Source organism: Mauremys reevesii, linkage group 1 (genome assembly GCF_016161935.1).
Source record: "Mauremys reevesii isolate NIE-2019 linkage group 1, ASM1616193v1, whole genome shotgun sequence".
In the NCBI taxonomy this organism is placed as follows: Eukaryota; Metazoa; Chordata; order Testudines; family Geoemydidae; genus Mauremys; species Mauremys reevesii.
In genome coordinates, this window is record NC_052623.1 from 111,097,890 (window position 1) to 111,115,940 (window position 18,051).

Sequence of the window (18,051 nt, forward strand, 5' to 3'; positions counted from 1 at the left end):
TTGCGGCTTATTGCTCACCCACTTCCACCACCTTCATCCACTGCACTCACACCTAAACCTTCTTATGAGCTAAATCCTAAAGTCCTTAATCAGCCACAATTCCACTGGTGTCTATGCAGTGGAAGTTTTGCTTGGGTAAGGATAACTGGGTTTAGTTCAGAAGAAGAGGATAGATTTACCAAGATCGACATTTAAAACTTATGAATTTTTTCCAAGTTTGTATAAATAGGTAAATTTAAAGCTTATTTTAAAACTTTCATTGCTCACTCAATGTATTTTATTGGCTAGTGAAAATATGTAAAATAAAATAAAATAAAATGATAAAAGAAAGGAAAAACAGCTAGACTTTGATTTTTACAAAATTAGTATGGAAACAGAAGGACTTCAAATTCAAAAGCACTCCACGCAATACAAATAAAGGAGTTCTCACCACAACACAGCTTGCAGTAAATTCCACACTAAGAATATTTACCTATTTAGGGCATATCTAATTGATGTCTAAGATGCTGCTACTATAATAGAAATTAGTAACTGACACCTCAAGTTTTTGCTTCCAGATTTAAATAGTGGAGCACATAAGAGAATGCAGTTGCACATGTGTTTGAACTACAGAATTAAGTTTTAAAAACTTTTTTTATTTTATATTACCTTTATCTCCTTTTGTACCAGGAAATCCTGGAAGTCCTCTACCTGGAATACCTACAAGTGACAGCAGTAAAAGAAAGACAAGACAGTAGTTACATTTAATGCATAATTAATATTTATTACAAAAACAGACACCAGCACTTGGAAATGAATGGTTTATGCACAAGGTTTTCTGGGCAGGCACTGTCTTTCTGTTATGTATTTCACTGTGTCTAGCACAATGGGGCCCTATCTGTGAATGAGGCCCCTGTGTGCCACCACCGTAACAATAATGAAGAAAGGATGAGACAGCTTCAATATTTCACAGCAAATTGGTTATGGGAAAAGATTTCCTAAAAAGCAAATCTTGAAAATACTGCCAGATTTTGCAACAGTTTTTCTATCAAGCTAACACTGATGTACAATGCAACTAACTAAAGGCGCTCATCTCCATCAAAGCTGGTTCAGGACTCCCTAGCGCTACATGAACTAAGAGAAGATTATTTAGTGTGAGGGCTAACTAATGCTCTTTAGTTTAGGTATAATTTGTTGATGGTGGTTGGTGCAGGATGCTCAGTCTCTCTTTTTTTTTTTTTTTGCATGCTCATTTTTAAGTCATAAAGAGCCAAATTGTGAGGTCCTTATTCAGACAAACCCCTTTTGACTTTACTGAAATTTTGAGTAAGGATCTCAAGATTTGGTCCAAACTGCACTAACTGTACACATGGTTCTTTCCCCTCCAATTTATACCTTTTCAGGAATGCTCATGTGAAGAATATAACATTCTGTTGGATTTAAATATCCATGCCCACTTTAGGGGTCTGATGCTGCAGTCCTTGTCAATGTATGTCAATGGGAGTTAAGAGGAGATATTCTTGATTCTGATGAAAACGTGTTTTTCCCACAGAAATTTTGAAACAATTTTTTTGTTTCATATAGACTAAATGTTGTTTACATATTTTGGTTTTAAAAACCAAAATGACATTTTATGTTTATTTGAAGTAAAAGTTCTTCTTTGAGTGCTTGCTCATATCGATTCCAATTAGGTGTACGTGCGCCGTGCGCACGTTCGTCGGAAGATTTTTACCCTAGCAACACTTGGCGGGTCGGCTGGGTCGCCCCCTGGAGTGGCGCCGTTACAGCGCCAGATATATACCCCTGCTGACCCAACGGCCTCTCAGTTGCTTCGTACCGCCCGTGACGGTCTTTGGAACTGTGGAGTGCGGCTTTGCTGATCTCCACTTCCCTAGCTTTCTCATTGGTTCTTTACTGTTAATTGTGTTTATAGTTCGAGTTTTTACAGTTGTAGTTAGTGTTAGTTGTTGTATATATATAGTTAGTGTATATAGTTGAAGAGGGGATCGGGGATTAGCCCCTTTCTTCCACCCCGCTGCCGGGCTCATGCCCAGGTCACCGGGATTCAAACCATGCTCGGAATGCCAAAAGCTGATGCCAATAGGAGATCCCCACGACTCCTGCCTCAAGTGCCTAGGGGAATCCCACCTTCCTGAAAAGTGCCGCATCTGTAAGTCGTTTAAACTAAGGACGAAGAAAAAGCGGGACTTTCGACTGAAACAGCTCCTCATGGAGGCGGCACTTAGTCCTACAACGTCGGTACCAAGCGCTCCTTCGGCTCTGGACCGCTCTGGTACTGCGAAGGGGCCACGGCACCGACCCTCACCGGCACCGACATCTGCTCGGCACCGCTCCCTGTCCCCGTGGCCCAGGAAGCAACACAGCGCTCCGGCGGCTTTGGCACCACCCGCACCACAGAAGGAGCGCCCGTCGACAACGGATCACCCGGCACTGTCATCTGCTGCGGCACTGCTGAGTGCGGCACCACCGAGTGCGGCACCGCAGAGTGCGGCACCGTCGATTCCGGTCCCGCAAGGGCCGTTGAGTCCGGTGCCTGAAAGCTCCCCGGCTCACGCCGTGGTCGAGCTCGTTCTCCCATCCACGCCGGAGACCTTCTCCACGGCACGGGAGTTGATCGCGATGACGGAGACCGCGCTGCCTTAACCCCCGGCACCGCCGGTGCGGGTCATCCAATTTATTGGCAAGCCTGCCTTGCGCCCGGAGATCCTCCCCGCCGCCGTCCCGCCCCCGCCCGCAATCCCCGGCCCCCGGATCCGATGTCTCCGGTCCCGATCCGCCGCCCGGCACCATCCGGTTCTGGCACCTCTGCGCGGACGTACCGGCCGCCTCCCGGCCTACAGATACCCCGCACGGCGCGGCGCCCTCCCGGCGCACGGCGCCAGCCGCGCCGGCTCCCGAGCCGGCACCGGCGCTCCGCCCGCCCCCAGGCCCGGGACCCCTGCCGCACTCGCCCCCCGTACCGTACCACTCGAACCGGCCCCGCGCCCGCCCAGAACAACCAGAACCGGGACTCCTCCTCAGTCGCACCTCACACCGCTGCCATGCACACACACACACATGTCTGTCCTCAGGGGTAGCTAGCTCTATAGACAGGAGCCAGTTGGGAGGTCCCCCCATATATATTTAGAGACACAGAGCCCCAGAGCATAGATCCCCAGAACCAGAGCCCCACACATGGGCCCCCCAGCAAGCACAACCAACACCATGGTTCCACACCCAAGCTCGGCCTTCCCCCGTGCAGAACACGAGCAGACGCCCCAGCCCCAGCCAGCCCCCAGGGGCCGTACCCACCCCCCGGTGCCCCAGCCCCCATGACCAGCCCCACAGCCCAGCTTGATACAACAGCCCACCAGGTCCCTCCAGGGCCCCTCTCCCTCTCCTCCTCTCTGCCCTCCTCTCTCCTCCGACTCCCTCCTCCTCATCCCTCCCGCCAACATCCTCCTCTCCTCCATCCCTCTCCCATCAGAACCTCCAAGGACCTCTTGAGACCAATGGTGGGAGGAGTGAGAGAGATAGAGGGAGAGTGGACATCCTGAGGTAGAGGTACCTACTGGCTTATCCGTGGTGGCTCTCATGTGCATCCACACATCCACAGCACAACCACCATACCATTTGGCAACATCCCCACCAGACCCCCAGCCAGACAGAGAAAAGAAAGGTCTAAAAAAGGAAAAGAAATCTCCTCACTCCTCTCTAATCACTCATCTCTCTACTCTCTAGTAATCCTCTAGAATGATGTCGGTGAATGAAAAGTAGCAAGCCTCCCTCTGCCCCAGGAAAAAGCCAATAGGCGCCATAGGCCTCCTCTTAAAGGCCTAAGGCAGGCCTTCCAGAGTCCACAAGCAAGGCCCTCCTAAGCAGGTATAACTTTAATAGGTTTAACCTGTGGGGAAAGTTTAGACAGCTTCTCCCAGACAGTCTTCCTACAGAATTCACGTCAGGAGGAGGAGAGGGAGAAAAAGGTGAAACTACTTCTCCCCTCCTCTCTCTGCAGCAGACTGGCTGCAGCCAGACAGAACTGTGGTGTCAGTGATGAGGCGAGGATCTCCTCCTGGCTCAGCAGCAGGCCCTCCTTCTGAATTACAAACAACTTTTTCAGGCCTTCAAGGCCAGGGCCAGCCAGGGCCTTTCTGAGACAAGATCATTGCACAAAGAAAAGGAGAAAGGACAATCGATGTGTAATGTGGAATGCACCACACCAGTGACCGCGGACAGGACCTGGTCCCAGCCACACCAACCCGCCCCGCCTTGCGCGCGCTTAGCAGGACTCAGCAGAGGGAGGTAGGTAGAGATCGTCGAGGCAGCAGTCTGACCCCAAGGGTCAAAATCAAAACCCCACGGGCCCAAGGGGGCCCAGCAGACTTTGATGGGCTTTTGGGCGGGGAGTCCACTTTCCTGGATCCTTTCCTCTTCTCCATTTCCATTCTCTCTCCTCCTCCTCTCCTGGTGGTCCCTAACTTCTTCCACTGCTCTCCTGCTGGGGCATGGTGATGGTGGGATACCACCTCCATTTTATTTTTCCCACCCACCCTCCTCCCTCCCTCCTCCTCTCTCCTCCTCCTCACTCCTCTCCCCACCCAGAAAGAGGGCCAGTCCCGCCTAGATATGGAGGTGCCAGAGTGCCAAAAAAAAGACATGAGGGGCAAGTTTTACTTCCCTTTCCTAATCCAAGGCAAGGCAGAGGAACGTCGATCCCGATCCCTAGAGAAAGAACTCAACAAATTCATGATAAAGTTGAAGTTCTGCATAGTAACCCTGGGGCCATTATCCCGTCCCTGGATCCAAGAGACTGGTATGCCGCCCTCGATATGAAGGATGCATATTTCCATATCGCAATTTACCCACCACACAGACAGTACCTCCGTTTTGTGGTCAACCATCAACACTTTCAGTTCACTGTACTTCCGTTCGGCCTTTCTACGGCCCCGCGAGTGTTCACGAAATGCATGGCAGTAGTCGCCGCCTCCCTCCAGCATCGTCGGGTACACGTCTACCCGTATCTCGAGGATTGTCTCATTTGAGGGACCTCCCAGTTACAAGTGTCACACCACCTGTGCATCGTCCAAGACCTCTTCAGGAGCCTAGGACTACTGATCAACACAGAGAAGTCTACTCTGACCAGGGCCGGCTCAAGACCCCAGCGCGCCAAGCGCGCGCTTGGGGCAGCGTCCTGCAGGAAGGCGGCAGGCGGCTCCGGTGGATCTCCCGCAGACGTGCCTGCGGAGGGTCCGCTGGTCCCGCGGCTTCGGTGGAGCATCCGCAGGCATGCCTGCGGGAGGTCCACCGGAGCAGCGGAACCGGCGACCGCCAGAGCGCCCCCCACGGTGTGCCGCCGTGCTTGGGGCAGCGCAAATCCTAGAGCCGCCCCTGACTCTGACACCCTTGCAGAGAATAGACTTCATCGGAGCAGTTCTGGACTCCAATCTGGCCAGAGCCTGCCTCCCACATTGTAGCAATGGCTACAATTATTCGAGGTCTTCAAACCTTCTTGACAATGTTGGTGCACAACTGCCTCAGTCTAGTAGGTCACATGGCCTCCTGCACCTTCGTGACCAAACACACCAGGCTACATCTCCGTCCCTTTCAAACCTGGCTTGCTTCAGTATACCGGCCATGCAGGGACAGCCTGGACTCGGTGCTCACTATTCCCCAGAAGGTTCTGGGCTCCCTAACCTGGTGGCTAGACCCCACTCTAGTCTGTGCAGGGATACCATTCCACCCGCCTCAACCCTCGATGGCCCTAACCACGGACGCATCATCTCTGGGTTGGGGTGCTCACCTCGAGGGCCTACGCACTCAAGGCCTCTGGTCAACTCAAGAGCTAGCCTTACACATCAATGTGCGGGAACTGAGGGCGGTGCGTCTAGCATGCCAGGTGTTTCGAGAACATCTCCAAGGCTGTTGTGTGTCAGTATTCACGGACAACACAACAGCCATTTTTTACATAAACAAGCAGGGCGGAGCACGCTCATCCCTCTTTTGTCAAGAAGCCTTCCACCTCTGGGACTTTTGCATAGCCCACTCGATCGATTTGGTAGCGTCCTTTCTCCCAGGAGTCCAGAACACTGTGGCGGATCACCTCAGCAGATCCTTCCTGTCTCACGAGTGGTCGATTCGTCCAGATGTCATCCATTCTGTTTTCCGGAAGTGGGGGTTTCCTCACATACACCTCTTTGCCTCCCGAGAGAACAGGAAATGCCAGGTGTTCTGCTCCTTCCAGGGACGCTCTCCGGGCTCCCTATCAGACGCTTTCCTCATCCCGTGGAAGAAGCATCTACTCTACGCCTTTCCACCATTCCTGCTGGTCCACAGAGTCCTACTCAAGCTTCGCAGGGACAGCGCCCACCTGATCCTGATTGCTCCAGCGTGGCCGAGGCAGCACTGGTACACCATGTTGTTCGACCTCTCAGTGGCAGACTTGATCCCCCTGCCACTCTGGCCGGATCTCATAACACAGGACTTCGGCAGACTTCACCATCCAGACTTGCAGTCTCTTCACCTCACAGCATGGTTGCTGCGAGGTTGAGCCAGTCTGAGTTGCGTTGCTCTGCCTCGGTCCAACAGGTGCTCTTGGGCAGTCGGAAGCCTTCCACGAGGATGACATATCTGGCCAAGTGGAAGCGTTTCTCCTGCTGGTGCGCTCAGCGTAACTCAGTCCTCACGCAGGTGTCAGTTCCTACTGTCCTGGACTACCTCTGGTCTCTGAAAGAACAAGGCCTAGCAGTCTCTTCCATAAAGGTGCATCTGGCAGCCATCTCCGCCTTCCACCCAGGGGAAAATGGCCGATCAGTCTTTTCTCACCCCATAGTTTCAAGGTTCCTCAAGGGATTGGAATGTTTGTACCCACAAGTTAGATGCCTGACCCCTACCTGGGACCTCAACCTGGTGCTAGCCTAGCTTTTGGGTGCTCCTTTCGAACCACTAGCCACCTGCTCGCTGCTGTACCTTTCCTGGAAGACAGCCTTCCTCGTCACTATTACTTTGGCAAGACAAGTATCTGAGCTTCGGGCCCTGACAGCGGACCCTCCCCCGTATATGGTGTTCCATAAGGACAAGGTACAGCTGCGATCACACCCCTCCTTCCTCCCTAAGGTGGTGTCCTCCTTTCATGTCAATCAAGACATCTTCCTTCCAATCTTTTTCTCGAAGCCGGACCCATCGCGTCGGGAACAACAGCTGCACACGCTAGACGTTCGCAGGGCTCTCCCCTTTTATATTGAGAGAACAAAACTCTTCCAAAGGTCGCCTCAGCTCTTTGTAGCTGTGGCAGACCAGATGAAAGGCCTACCGGTCTCATCCCAACGAATTTCATCTTGGGTAACGTCCTGCATCCATATATGCTATGATTTGGCTCACGTTCCAGCTAGCCACCTCACCGCCCATTCTACTCGGGCTCAAGCTTCATCTGCCGCCTTCCTGGCCCATGTTCCCATCCAGGAAATATGTCGGGCAGCTACCTGGTCATCGATTCACACCTTTGCCTCACATTACGCATTGGTTCAACAGTCCAGAAATGATGCAGCCTTTGGCTCAGCAGTTCTGCATTCTGCAACATCTCACTCCAACCCCACCGCCTAGGTAAGGCTTGGGAATCACCTAATTGGAATCGATATGAGCAAGCACTCGAAGAAGAAAAGACGGTTACTCACCTTTGTAACTGTTGTTCTTCGAGATGTGTTGCTCATATCCATTCCAAACCCGCCCTCCTTCCCCTCTGTCGGAGTAGCCGGCAAGAAGGAACTGAGGGGCCGTTGGGTCGGCAGGGGTATATATCCGGTGCCATAAAGGCGCCACTCCAGGGGGCGACCCAGCCGACCTGCCGAGTGTTGCTAGGGTAAAAATCTTCCGACGAATGTGCACACAGCGCGCGCACACCTAATTGGAATGGATATAAGCAACACATCTCGAAGAACAACAGTTACAAAGGTGAGTAACCGTCTTTTTTCATTACAAATCAGCTCAAAGCTTCTGTCATGAAAAACCAACAATTTGTTTTACTGAAATATTTCAAACAAAGATTATTGTTGCAAATTTCTTAGGGGGAAAATGTCAGTATAGAGACAAGACCTACCAATTTCCTAAGAAATTTTCTGTCCAAATCACCAGCTTTATAGTTTGCAAGGCATTATACAAACTTCAGTATATAATCCTCCCAATGTAAGTACTTAAAAACTACATGGTCCTCCATCTTATTTGACTGTGCAATTAGACACTTCCTGTGCATTTCTGTAATAAATATCTGACATATATGTACATTTTAACACAAAAGAAAGGTAACCTGGCATGATGCTTACCTGGGTCACCCTTTGCTCCAGGCAAACCTGGTATTCCATCATAACCTTGTTCACCTTTCTGTCCAGGGACACCAGAGGGACCTTGAGGACCAGGCTGACCTGAAAAATCATTCATTGCCATTTTATAATCCAGTCATCAGATTTGTACACATCTTTCTCTCTATGGAAACGTAGGTTATGATGCTGCTCCCATTGAAGTCAAATGGCAGTTATTCATTATAGATTTGATTCTGCTCTCACTTTACATAGGTATTACATTGGCAGAACTCCACTGCCTTCACTGTTGTTACTCCTGAATTACACCAGTAAGAGAGAAGAATCAGTCCTTTTAATTCAGAGATCGGCAACCTTTGGTACACGGCCCATCAGGGAAATCCGCTGGCGGGCCGGGACGGTTTGTTCACCTGCAGCATTCACAGGTTTGGCCGATCGCAGCTCCCGCTGGCCATGGTTTGCTGTTCCAGGCCAATGGGGGGCTGTGGGAAGTGGCACGGGCCAAGGGCTGTGCTGGCCGCCGCTTCCCACAGCCCCCATTGGCCTGGAACGGCGAACCGTGGCCAGTGGGAGCTGCGATCGGCCAAACCTGTGGACGCTTCAGGTAAACAAACCGTCCCGGCCCACCATCAGATTTCCCTGACTGGCCGCATGCCAAAGGCTGCTGATCCCTGTTTTAGTTTCTTATAGTAATAGTTGTGAACCCAGCTAAGACTAAAGTATAAGAAACTTCAGTAAGAGCTTGAGTCTTCTCCCTCAGTATCACCCATTGAATATCGGTGCTTATATCCTGCAGAGACAGAACTGGGCCATGAGAATTCATACAATTACCCTATATAGCCTGACTCTCCACTTTGACTGTAGCATACTAGTTTTACCCCAATGACATTACGCCAATGTAACATAGAGGAGATCAGGCCCTAAAGGTCAATGTGAGGGATTTTAAATGCAATTGGTAACGATGATGGTAGCAACAAATAGCTTTAAAGAACCAGTCCCCCCCATCTTAAAATGATTGGTTTTGTCTTGCAATGCCCCTCCGCCCTCCACCTCCAAATTTTTCACTTGTAAAATGAACAAATGTGACTAGGAATCTTTGAGACAAAATAAATATATAAGTCCACAATACCATATTCAGTCGCTTATTAGAGTAGAAAGCACACTTGAAATGGTGCTTTTTAAAAATGAAGTGGATTCTTTACCTGCTTCTCCTTTTAAACCTGGAATGCCATCCAAACCAGAGAGTCCTTTTTCACCCTTTTCTCCCTGGCTACCTGGGCTGCCTAAAGAAAGCAAGAGGATTTGATTCACTGACTGTACATTTGTTCTTGTTAGTTTTACATTAAATGTTTTTAGGACTTGCCTGGATATCCTGCAATGCCAGGTAATCCTTTGAGACCTGGATGACCAGGCATTCCTGGAATTCCTGTGCTACCCTTTTCACCTTTTTCACCAGGGAAGCCTGGAACACCTGGCCTTCCTTCTTCTCCCTATGAGAAAAAAAAGCAAACAATAAAAGCCACACACTTAGGATCTGGTAAAGTGGCTTATCATGTTCTGCAATATTACATAATTTCCCCCCATTATATCCACCATCGCATTAAAGAATTTCATCCTCTTTATTTAGGATTAAATTCAGTGATGCCTGTAGGCTCACACACACACAATTATCTTAATTCATTCTATTTATGTAGTGCACAGATGACTAGAAGCCTTCTTATACACTTCATTGGGGGCCTTTTATCTTTTTTTTCTTCCAGTGATAAAGATTGCAATTTTCTACAAGTTACCCACATAACTTCTTTTGTGAACATGCATTTAGTCACCCAAAGTCCAGATTATCAAAATTCTTTGTTTGCTATTAATAACGCAAGGTTTAATTTTATAATTTTTATTTCGAAGTTCAAAGGATACTCTAAATATTTGCCTTCAAAAAGTCTTGTGAACCAACAACAGAGCCCCTTTCAGAATGTGGAGTGTGAATTAAGTCTATCTATGGCATGTATATGGTGCTCATTACTAAATTATCTGAACAGCTCACAATCTTTTAATGTATTTAACCTCCTCAAATGCCTGTAAGGAAGGGAAATCAGGATATGTTTTAGTATACAGCCGCTCCTCGGGTTACACAAACCCAACTTACAGAAATCCACATTTACAGAAAAAGTTCCATAAGTTCTGTAAGCTTTTTTTTTTTTTCCGCAATTGTCGGAGATACGTTCCCGACTTATGCAAAATTTGACTTACATAAGTAAGTCGGGGAGCTTCTGTAGTGTGTTTTGCACCTTCTCAGTCATTTTTTAAGAGTTTGTTTCCATCATTTTTAGTGATGTAAATTATTTTATTTTATGGAGTTAGAATAAATCAACACTGCCGCAAAATTTGGTACCATTGTGCCATGGAGTATATGAGGCTCTCCATACACACACATACATATTATACACACACACACATCCATCATCATTTCCTGTTTCCAATGCCAAGGTTGGGGAGGGTTGACTTCTGTTGGTTTCTTTGGCTTTGGAACCTAGACTGCAAGCCACCTCAAGTTTAGACCCATTTTATAGATGGGGAACTGAGACACAGAGAGGTTAGTGAGTTGCCCAAGGGCATACAGGAAGTCCATAGTAGAGCAGGGACTTGAACCCATGACTCCCATGTCCCTAACCACCAGGTCTACACACACACACACACACACACACACACACTTTCCACTCAGATGTTAAAAAAGAAATTTAACAGAATAACTTATGAACAAATGAATCTTTTGAGGTACTTATTAGAAATGAGACAATTAATTTTTGAGATTGTAAATACCTTCTCACCCGGAGAACCTGGAATGCCAACCCCTGGAATACCCAACTCCCCTTTGTCTCCTTTTGCACCTTGTAATCCAGGGTACCCTGGTACACCTGGTGAGCCTGGCACACCTGGTACACCTTTTTCTCCAGGTGTTCCTAACAACAAAATAAAAAGTATATTAAATCTGTAGCACCCCAGCAATAAAGACAAAAATCTGTTATTGAGATATTACCTTGAAACGATTGTGTATATTAGAACTAGAAAACAAGTGAATTGCTGTACTGTCTAGTAAATAGAGATAAACAAGAACCTAGCCATCTAAGAAAGTGAATTGTTTTTGGTACTTCCCCTGTTTCATTATACATAAATGTTCAGAAGTGTGCCTATGATTTAGCCATGCACACAACCAAATGCAAAAAAATATTCAGGTTTCCATAAAGAGCAACCGACAAATACAACTTGTAATATACCTATCTGATCAATGGAACCAGAATGATTTCCAGGTTATCTACCATGTGTAGTAGCAACTTAGTCACTAAAAGAGTCTGCCTCTGAGAGGTCGAGTGGCCTACTCATGTGATAATGTGCTCCTAAATATGAGAAAATGTAGAACTGGGCCAATAAGAACCAGAGAGCATGCAGTGTGAACCCCCTTTTCTTTCTCTTGCTCGATCTCAAAGGCCAGTTTTGACTAACAATTAAAATTAATCTAAATAATCTATGAGAATAGAAATTGGATGACAAATTAGCCAGCCTCGTTGTTACTGATTTTTTGGCCTCCAATCTTTTTTTCTTTGATTTCTTAAATATCTTAGGTATAAACCAACAAATAGCCAATTTTAACTGAGATAAGATTCCCTGCTAAGATGCATTCCTTCCATTCCTCTATTTTAAAAAAATAGAGACTGTCACCAGGACACCACATTTCTATCACAGGTGGATGCATTCCAACTTTATGACAAAATCTATATCAAAGATACGTAACATTTTCAAAACTGGCTGCCTGAATTGTATGTGCAAATCCTACACCTGTGATCCTGAAACAAGTAATTGTGCTGAAGTGTTTGTCCTCATACAAAGATCTGAGATTTGAATGCAGAATTTAGGAACTCGTTTTAATATTGTTCAGAGTCCCCAAAATAGTGCAGACTATGATGTAGCCATCTACTTATCCACTAAAACCTGAACTCAGACAACCAACTCTTTTCACAAAGGACACTGAATGAAAGTCAGATGGCAATTTCTTTTGGGCCTTGTGGCAACACACAACATAGTGTATATGTAGCCACATATCAGAGTGGAAAGCAGGCTGCATCCATGCTGTGGTGTGTAGTTACATGTGGCAGTGAAAGGCTTTGGCAGCAGGTAAAGACTCCAGCGGCAGGGAACTGCCAGAGTCTTTCCGTGCTGCTTCATTTATGCCAGAATTTTTCACTACCAGAGAAAACTTTCCCCTGTGCCAGAAGAAGGCTCTGGCAGTTCCCTATGGCGGGAAAAGGCTCCAGCAGTGGGGAGCTGCTGGAGCCTTTCCCCACTGCAGGAGTCTTTCACTGCAATGAGGAAAGGCTCCAGCATGGGACATTACACTGCTAAAAATAGCAGTGTAGATGGGGGAGGCACTGCTTTGGTGTGTAGAGAGCTGTGTAGGGTACATACATATCCTAAGCGGTGCCTCACCGTCTACACTGCTATTTATACCCATGTGAGAGGGGCATGCAAAGTATGTACTCTACACTCCACCATAAGCGTAGACATAGCCTTGGTCACTACTGACTTGGGCCATATTTAAACCAGTGGCGAAAGGACAGCATCCTCTCTGTTATCCAATCTATGCAAATAAAAAACGGTTACTCACCTTTCTGTAACTGTTGTTCTTCGAGATGTGTTGCTCATATCTATTCCAGTTAGGTGTGTGCGCGCGCCGCGTGCATGGATGTTGGAAACTTTTTCCCTAGCAGCTACCGGTCGGGCCGTCTAGGGAGCACCTGGAGTGGCGCCGATATGGTGATCTATATAAGACCCTGCCAGCCCGACCCCTCTTCAGTTCCTTCTTGCCAGCTACTCCGACAGAGGGGAAGGTGGTGGGGAATGGAATAGATATGAGCAACACATCTCGAAGAACAGCAGTTACAGAAAGGTGAGTAACCGCTATTTCTTCTTTGAGTGATTGCTCATATCAGTTCCAGTTAGGTGACTCCCAAGCCTTACCTGGAGGTGAGGTCGGAGTCAAGGAACTGCAGATTGATGAATCGCTCTGCCAAAGGCCGCATCATCCCGAGAGTACCGGACGATGGCATAGTGGGACGTGAAGGTGTGAGGCCCACGTGGCAGCCCTGCAGATTTCCTGGAGAGGAATGTGTGCCAGGAAGGCAGCTGATGACGCCTGAGCTCTTGTGGAGTGAGCCGTAATAGCAGGCAGAGGGACGTTTGCCAGGTTATAGCAAGCACAAATGCACCCGGTGATCCACAAAGATATTCGTTGAGAGGAAATCGGGGCGCCTTTCATCCACTCCGCAATGGCAACAAACAACTGGGTTGTTTTACGAAAGGGCTTTGTTCTGTCTATATAGAAGGCGAGTCCCCTTCGAACATCAAGAGAATGGAGATGTTATTCACGAAGGTCAGCATGCGGTTTTGGGTAGAAAACTGGTAGGAAGATATCCTGGCTCACATGGAAGCGGGACATCACTTTTGGTAGGAAGGCCGGGTGAGGTCTTAGTTGAACTTTATCTTTATGAAAGAAAATATAGGGTGGCTCACACGTAGTTCGGACACCCGATGTGCGGAAGTGCTGGCCACTAGGAAGGTGACCTTCCAGGAGAGACAGAGAAGTGAGCAGGAGGCCAGCGGCTCAAAAGGAGGGCCCATAAGGCAAGAGAGGACCAAGCTAAGGTCCCATGCAGGCACGGGTGGCTTCGTTGGAGGATGGATTTTCTCCAGGCCTTTGAGGAAACGCCGCACAACCGGGTGTGCAAACATGGAGTGCCCAGCCGTGCCTGGGTTAAACGCAGAGATGGTCGTGAGGTGGACCTTAAGGGATCCAAAGGCTAGGTGCTGGCCCTTTAGGGACATCAGGTAGTCCAAGATGCACGGAATTGGAGCCTGAAGTGGGGGCACCTGCCGCTGAGCGCACCAGCTGGAAAACCTTTTCCACTTGGCTTCGTAGGTAAGCCTCGTTGACGGCTTGCGACTTTCGAGAAGCACCCACCTTACCGAGTCCGAACAGGTGCGTTCAGCCTGGTTTAGCCACGGATCCTCCAGACTGTGAGGTGGAGCGACTGAAGGTCCGAGTGCAGGAGACGACCATGGTTCTGAGAGATGAGGTCAGCGCTGAAAGGGAGACGCAGGGGAGCCTGGATTGACAGGTCCAGCAGGATCGGGTACCAACACTGACACAGCCAGGCAGGGGCTACCAGAATAACATCTGTGGGCTACCAGAATGACATCTGCCCTGTCCCGGCGGACCTTGAGGAGCACCTCGTGTACCAACAGAAACAGAGGGAAGGCATAAAGCAACTGACCCAACCACATGATCTGGAAGGCATCTGCTATCGAGCCTGGACTGTGGCCCCAGAAAGAACAGAAGGCTTGGCACTTCCTGTTGGACCGCGAAGTGAACAAGTCGACTCGGGGAAACTCCCAGGTGCGGAAAATGGAATTAATGATATCCGGATGTATTGACCATTCGTGAGTAAGAAAACACTTGCTCAAGCTGTCTGCCAGAATGTTCTGGACATCCGGTAGATACGAGGCCTGAAGGTTGATGGAGGGGGCTAAGCAGAAGTCCCACAAAAGGAGGGCTTCGTGGCAGAGTGGCGATGACAGGGCTCTGCCTTGCTTGTTCAGGTAGAACACAGCCGTGGTGTTGTCTGTTAGGACTGCTACACAGTGGCCCTGCAAGTGGAGGAGAAAGGCTTGGCACACAAGGTGAATTTCCCTGAGCTCTTTGATGTTGATGTGCAATGACAGCTCGCTCTTGTGCCATAAGCCGTGCGTTGTCAGGTTACTGAGGCGGGTCCCCCATCCCAGGGCAGATGCGTCTGTGACCAGGGTAAGGGTGGGTTGGGGGGATGGAATGGGACCCCAGCACCCACCATCCGAGGATCCAGCCACCATTGTAGGGAGTCGAGTGTGCACTTCTGGACCGTGAGGACCATTTCTAGACTGTCGCATCCAGGTCAGTAGGCTGAAGCCAACCATGTCTGTAGCGGCCTGAGTCTTAGTCGGCATGCTGCACCATGTAGGTACAGGACGCCATGTGACCCAGCAACCTGAGGCACTGCCTTGCTGTGGTGGTGGGAAACTTGCAGAAGCTGGTAATTATGCCTGTTATAGCCAAGCACCGTGCTGCCGGGAGGAAAGCCCTCGCTTGGTTTGCGTCCAGGACTGCACCTATTAACTTTATTGTTTGAGTAGGTGCGAGGACGGATTTGCTGACATTTACCATGATACTCAAGCGAATGAATGTGTCCGTGATTAGATGTACCTGAGACTGGACATAAGCCCCATATAAGCCAGTCATCGAGGTACGGGAAGATGTGCACGTGGTGTCGGCGAAGAAAGGCTGCCACAACTGCCATGCACTTGGTAAAGACGCCTGGGGCTGTGCACAAGCCGAATGGGAGGGCTGAGAACTGATAGTGCAGCTTGCTCACTATGACGCGGAGGAAACTTCTGTGAGGGGGGATAACTGAAATGTGAAAGTACACGTGTTTCATATCGAGGGCGGCATACCAGTCTCCCGGTGAGGGAATGATAGTGACTAAGGAGACCATATGGAACTTCAGGTTGACCATGTACTTGTTGAGCTCCCTGAGGTCCAGAATAGGTCTTAGGCCTCCCTTTGCCTTGAGGACAAGGAAATAACAGGAGTAGAAACCCTTGCCCCTGAGCTCCTTCTTCCACTGCCCCTAGGGCAAGGAGGGATTGAACCTCCTGGATGAGGAGTTGCTCGTGAGAAGGGTCCCTGAAGAGGGACGGGAAAGGAGGGTGGGAGGGCGGGATGGTATGGAAATGGATGGAATATCCCGTCTGCACCGTGCGGAGGATCCAATGGTCCGATGTGATACGGGACCAGGCATGGTAGAAATGGGATAGACGTTGAGAAAGGGATAACTGTCCGGGGTAAGAGCTGGTATTCCGTCCTCTGACACACCTTCAAAATGGGCACTTAGGGCCGGGGGTGGCTTGGACTGTCTTTGACCTTGCCCGGAGAGGGGGCAAGACGGTCTACATCGAGAGTATCTACTTCTTTGATGAGAAAAGTCCTGCCTCAGTCTATGAGGGAAAGGGCATTGCTGAGTGGTCTGGGGTTTAAATGGCTTCCTTTGGTTAGCCGGGGTATGCATACCTAAGGATTTAATAGTATTCCTCGTGTCCTTTAAAGCAGGGGTCCCCAACGTGGTGCCCGCGGGTGCCATCTAAATGCGCCTGCATCCTGGCCGGCGGTGGAGCATCCGCCGAAATGCCGCCGAATTTCTGCAGTGTTTCGGTGGCGACGCCTCTCTATGACGTCGCTTGTCCATGGCAAGTGGCATCATTGAGAGGCGTCACCACTGAAATGCCGCCAAAATTCGGCGGCATTTCAGCGGATGCTCCACCACCACCATGGTCCTTCGTCTGGCGCCCGCCAGACGAAAAGGTTGGGGACCCCTGCTATGCAGGAGGGAATCACTTTGTTCCGCAAACAAGCCCTGGCCATCAAAGGGGAGGTCCTGGATAGTGTGCTGAGCCTCGGGCAGGCGGCCTGAAGACGGAAGCCAAGCGTTCCAGTGCATGGCGATACCTGATGCCAGAGTGCGTGCAGCTGCATCCACAGCATTGAAGGAACCTTGGAGGGAGGTCCGAGCAACCAATTTGCCCTCCTCAGCAATGGACCCCAGTTCTGTACGAGCCTCTGCTGGGAGAAGATCTTGAAATTTGAGGACCGCAGACCAAGAGTTAAAATTGTCCCTACTGAGGATCGCTAGCGAGAGACCCCCAGTAGAATAAATTTTTCTCCCAAAAAGGTCCAGATGCTTAGCATCCTTTGACTTGGGCACAGGCCCTTGTTGGCCCTGCCTTTCCTTGGCATTCACCACATCCACCACAAGCAAGCGTGGGGTGGGGTGGGTAAAAAGGTATTCATAACCCCTGGTGGGGACAAAGTACTTTCTTTCTACTCCCTTAGCAGTGGGAGGGATGGAGTCCGGGGTTTGCCACAGAGACTTGGCATTGTTCTGAATGGTTTTATTCATGGGGAGGGCCACCCTGGAAGGCCCCCCCCGGCCTAGAATATCCACCCCATGGACTCCAGTGGAGTCATCTTCATCCTCCTCCACAACCTCCTCATTTTGGAGGTTTATATTGAGGGCCATGTGCCTCAACAGTTTTTGAAGGACCCTGAAGTCCGTCGGGGGTGGACTAGACGTGGACGTGCCAGCCACAGCCTCATCAGGGGAGGACAAAGATGACTCCACTGGAAGGGCCGGTGCGGAGATAGTCTCCTGGTCAGGCATGAGTGGTTCTTCCTGGGTGCTTGGGGTAGCTCCTACCACGGGCGCTGGCTCCGCAGGTTGGTCCGGGTCTGGAGGGGGGCGGCTGATAGTCGCCTTGGGGGGCCAGGTGCTCAATCCTGAGGGTGGTTGGGCAACTGTGGGGGCGCCCTGGGCCTGGTGATATGCCCAGGGGGTCCAAAATTGCCACTGGGGCTGCCAGTTGGGTGCTGGGGGATCTTGGCCAAGGCTCCCCGTGCCCGACTGGGGAATGTCCGAGAACCCTGAAGCTCTCTCTGACCTGCCAGAAGGGGACCAAGATTGCGACAGCCAAGGAGAAGCGGTACGCGAGAGAAGCAAAGGGGGCACCGAGTCCCTTGGCAGGTGTGGGTCATGTGGGGATCAGTGCCAGGAGGCTGATCGTGACCGCGACTGGTGCCGCAATGAAGAGCGGTGCCAGGCAGTAGAGCGGTGCCACGATGAAGAGT

At 49.8% G+C, this 18,051-nt stretch overlaps 1 protein-coding gene across 1 annotated transcript in view; it reads right to left on the bottom strand.

Annotated features, from left to right (window-relative positions):
- The window catches only part of COL4A1 (collagen type IV alpha 1 chain), a 146,345-nt gene that overhangs the window by 27,489 nt on the left and 100,805 nt on the right, over nucleotides 1-18,051 (bottom strand). The window contains exons 39-43 of the mRNA XM_039517805.1: nucleotides 11,106-11,245; nucleotides 9,652-9,778; nucleotides 9,491-9,571; nucleotides 8,295-8,393; nucleotides 649-699 (exon numbers count right to left, since the gene is read on the bottom strand). Coding sequence (XP_039373739.1) covers nucleotides 649-699; nucleotides 8,295-8,393; nucleotides 9,491-9,571; nucleotides 9,652-9,778; nucleotides 11,106-11,245 — 498 coding nt within the window. The remainder of the gene's footprint in view (nucleotides 1-648; nucleotides 700-8,294; nucleotides 8,394-9,490; nucleotides 9,572-9,651; nucleotides 9,779-11,105; nucleotides 11,246-18,051) is intronic.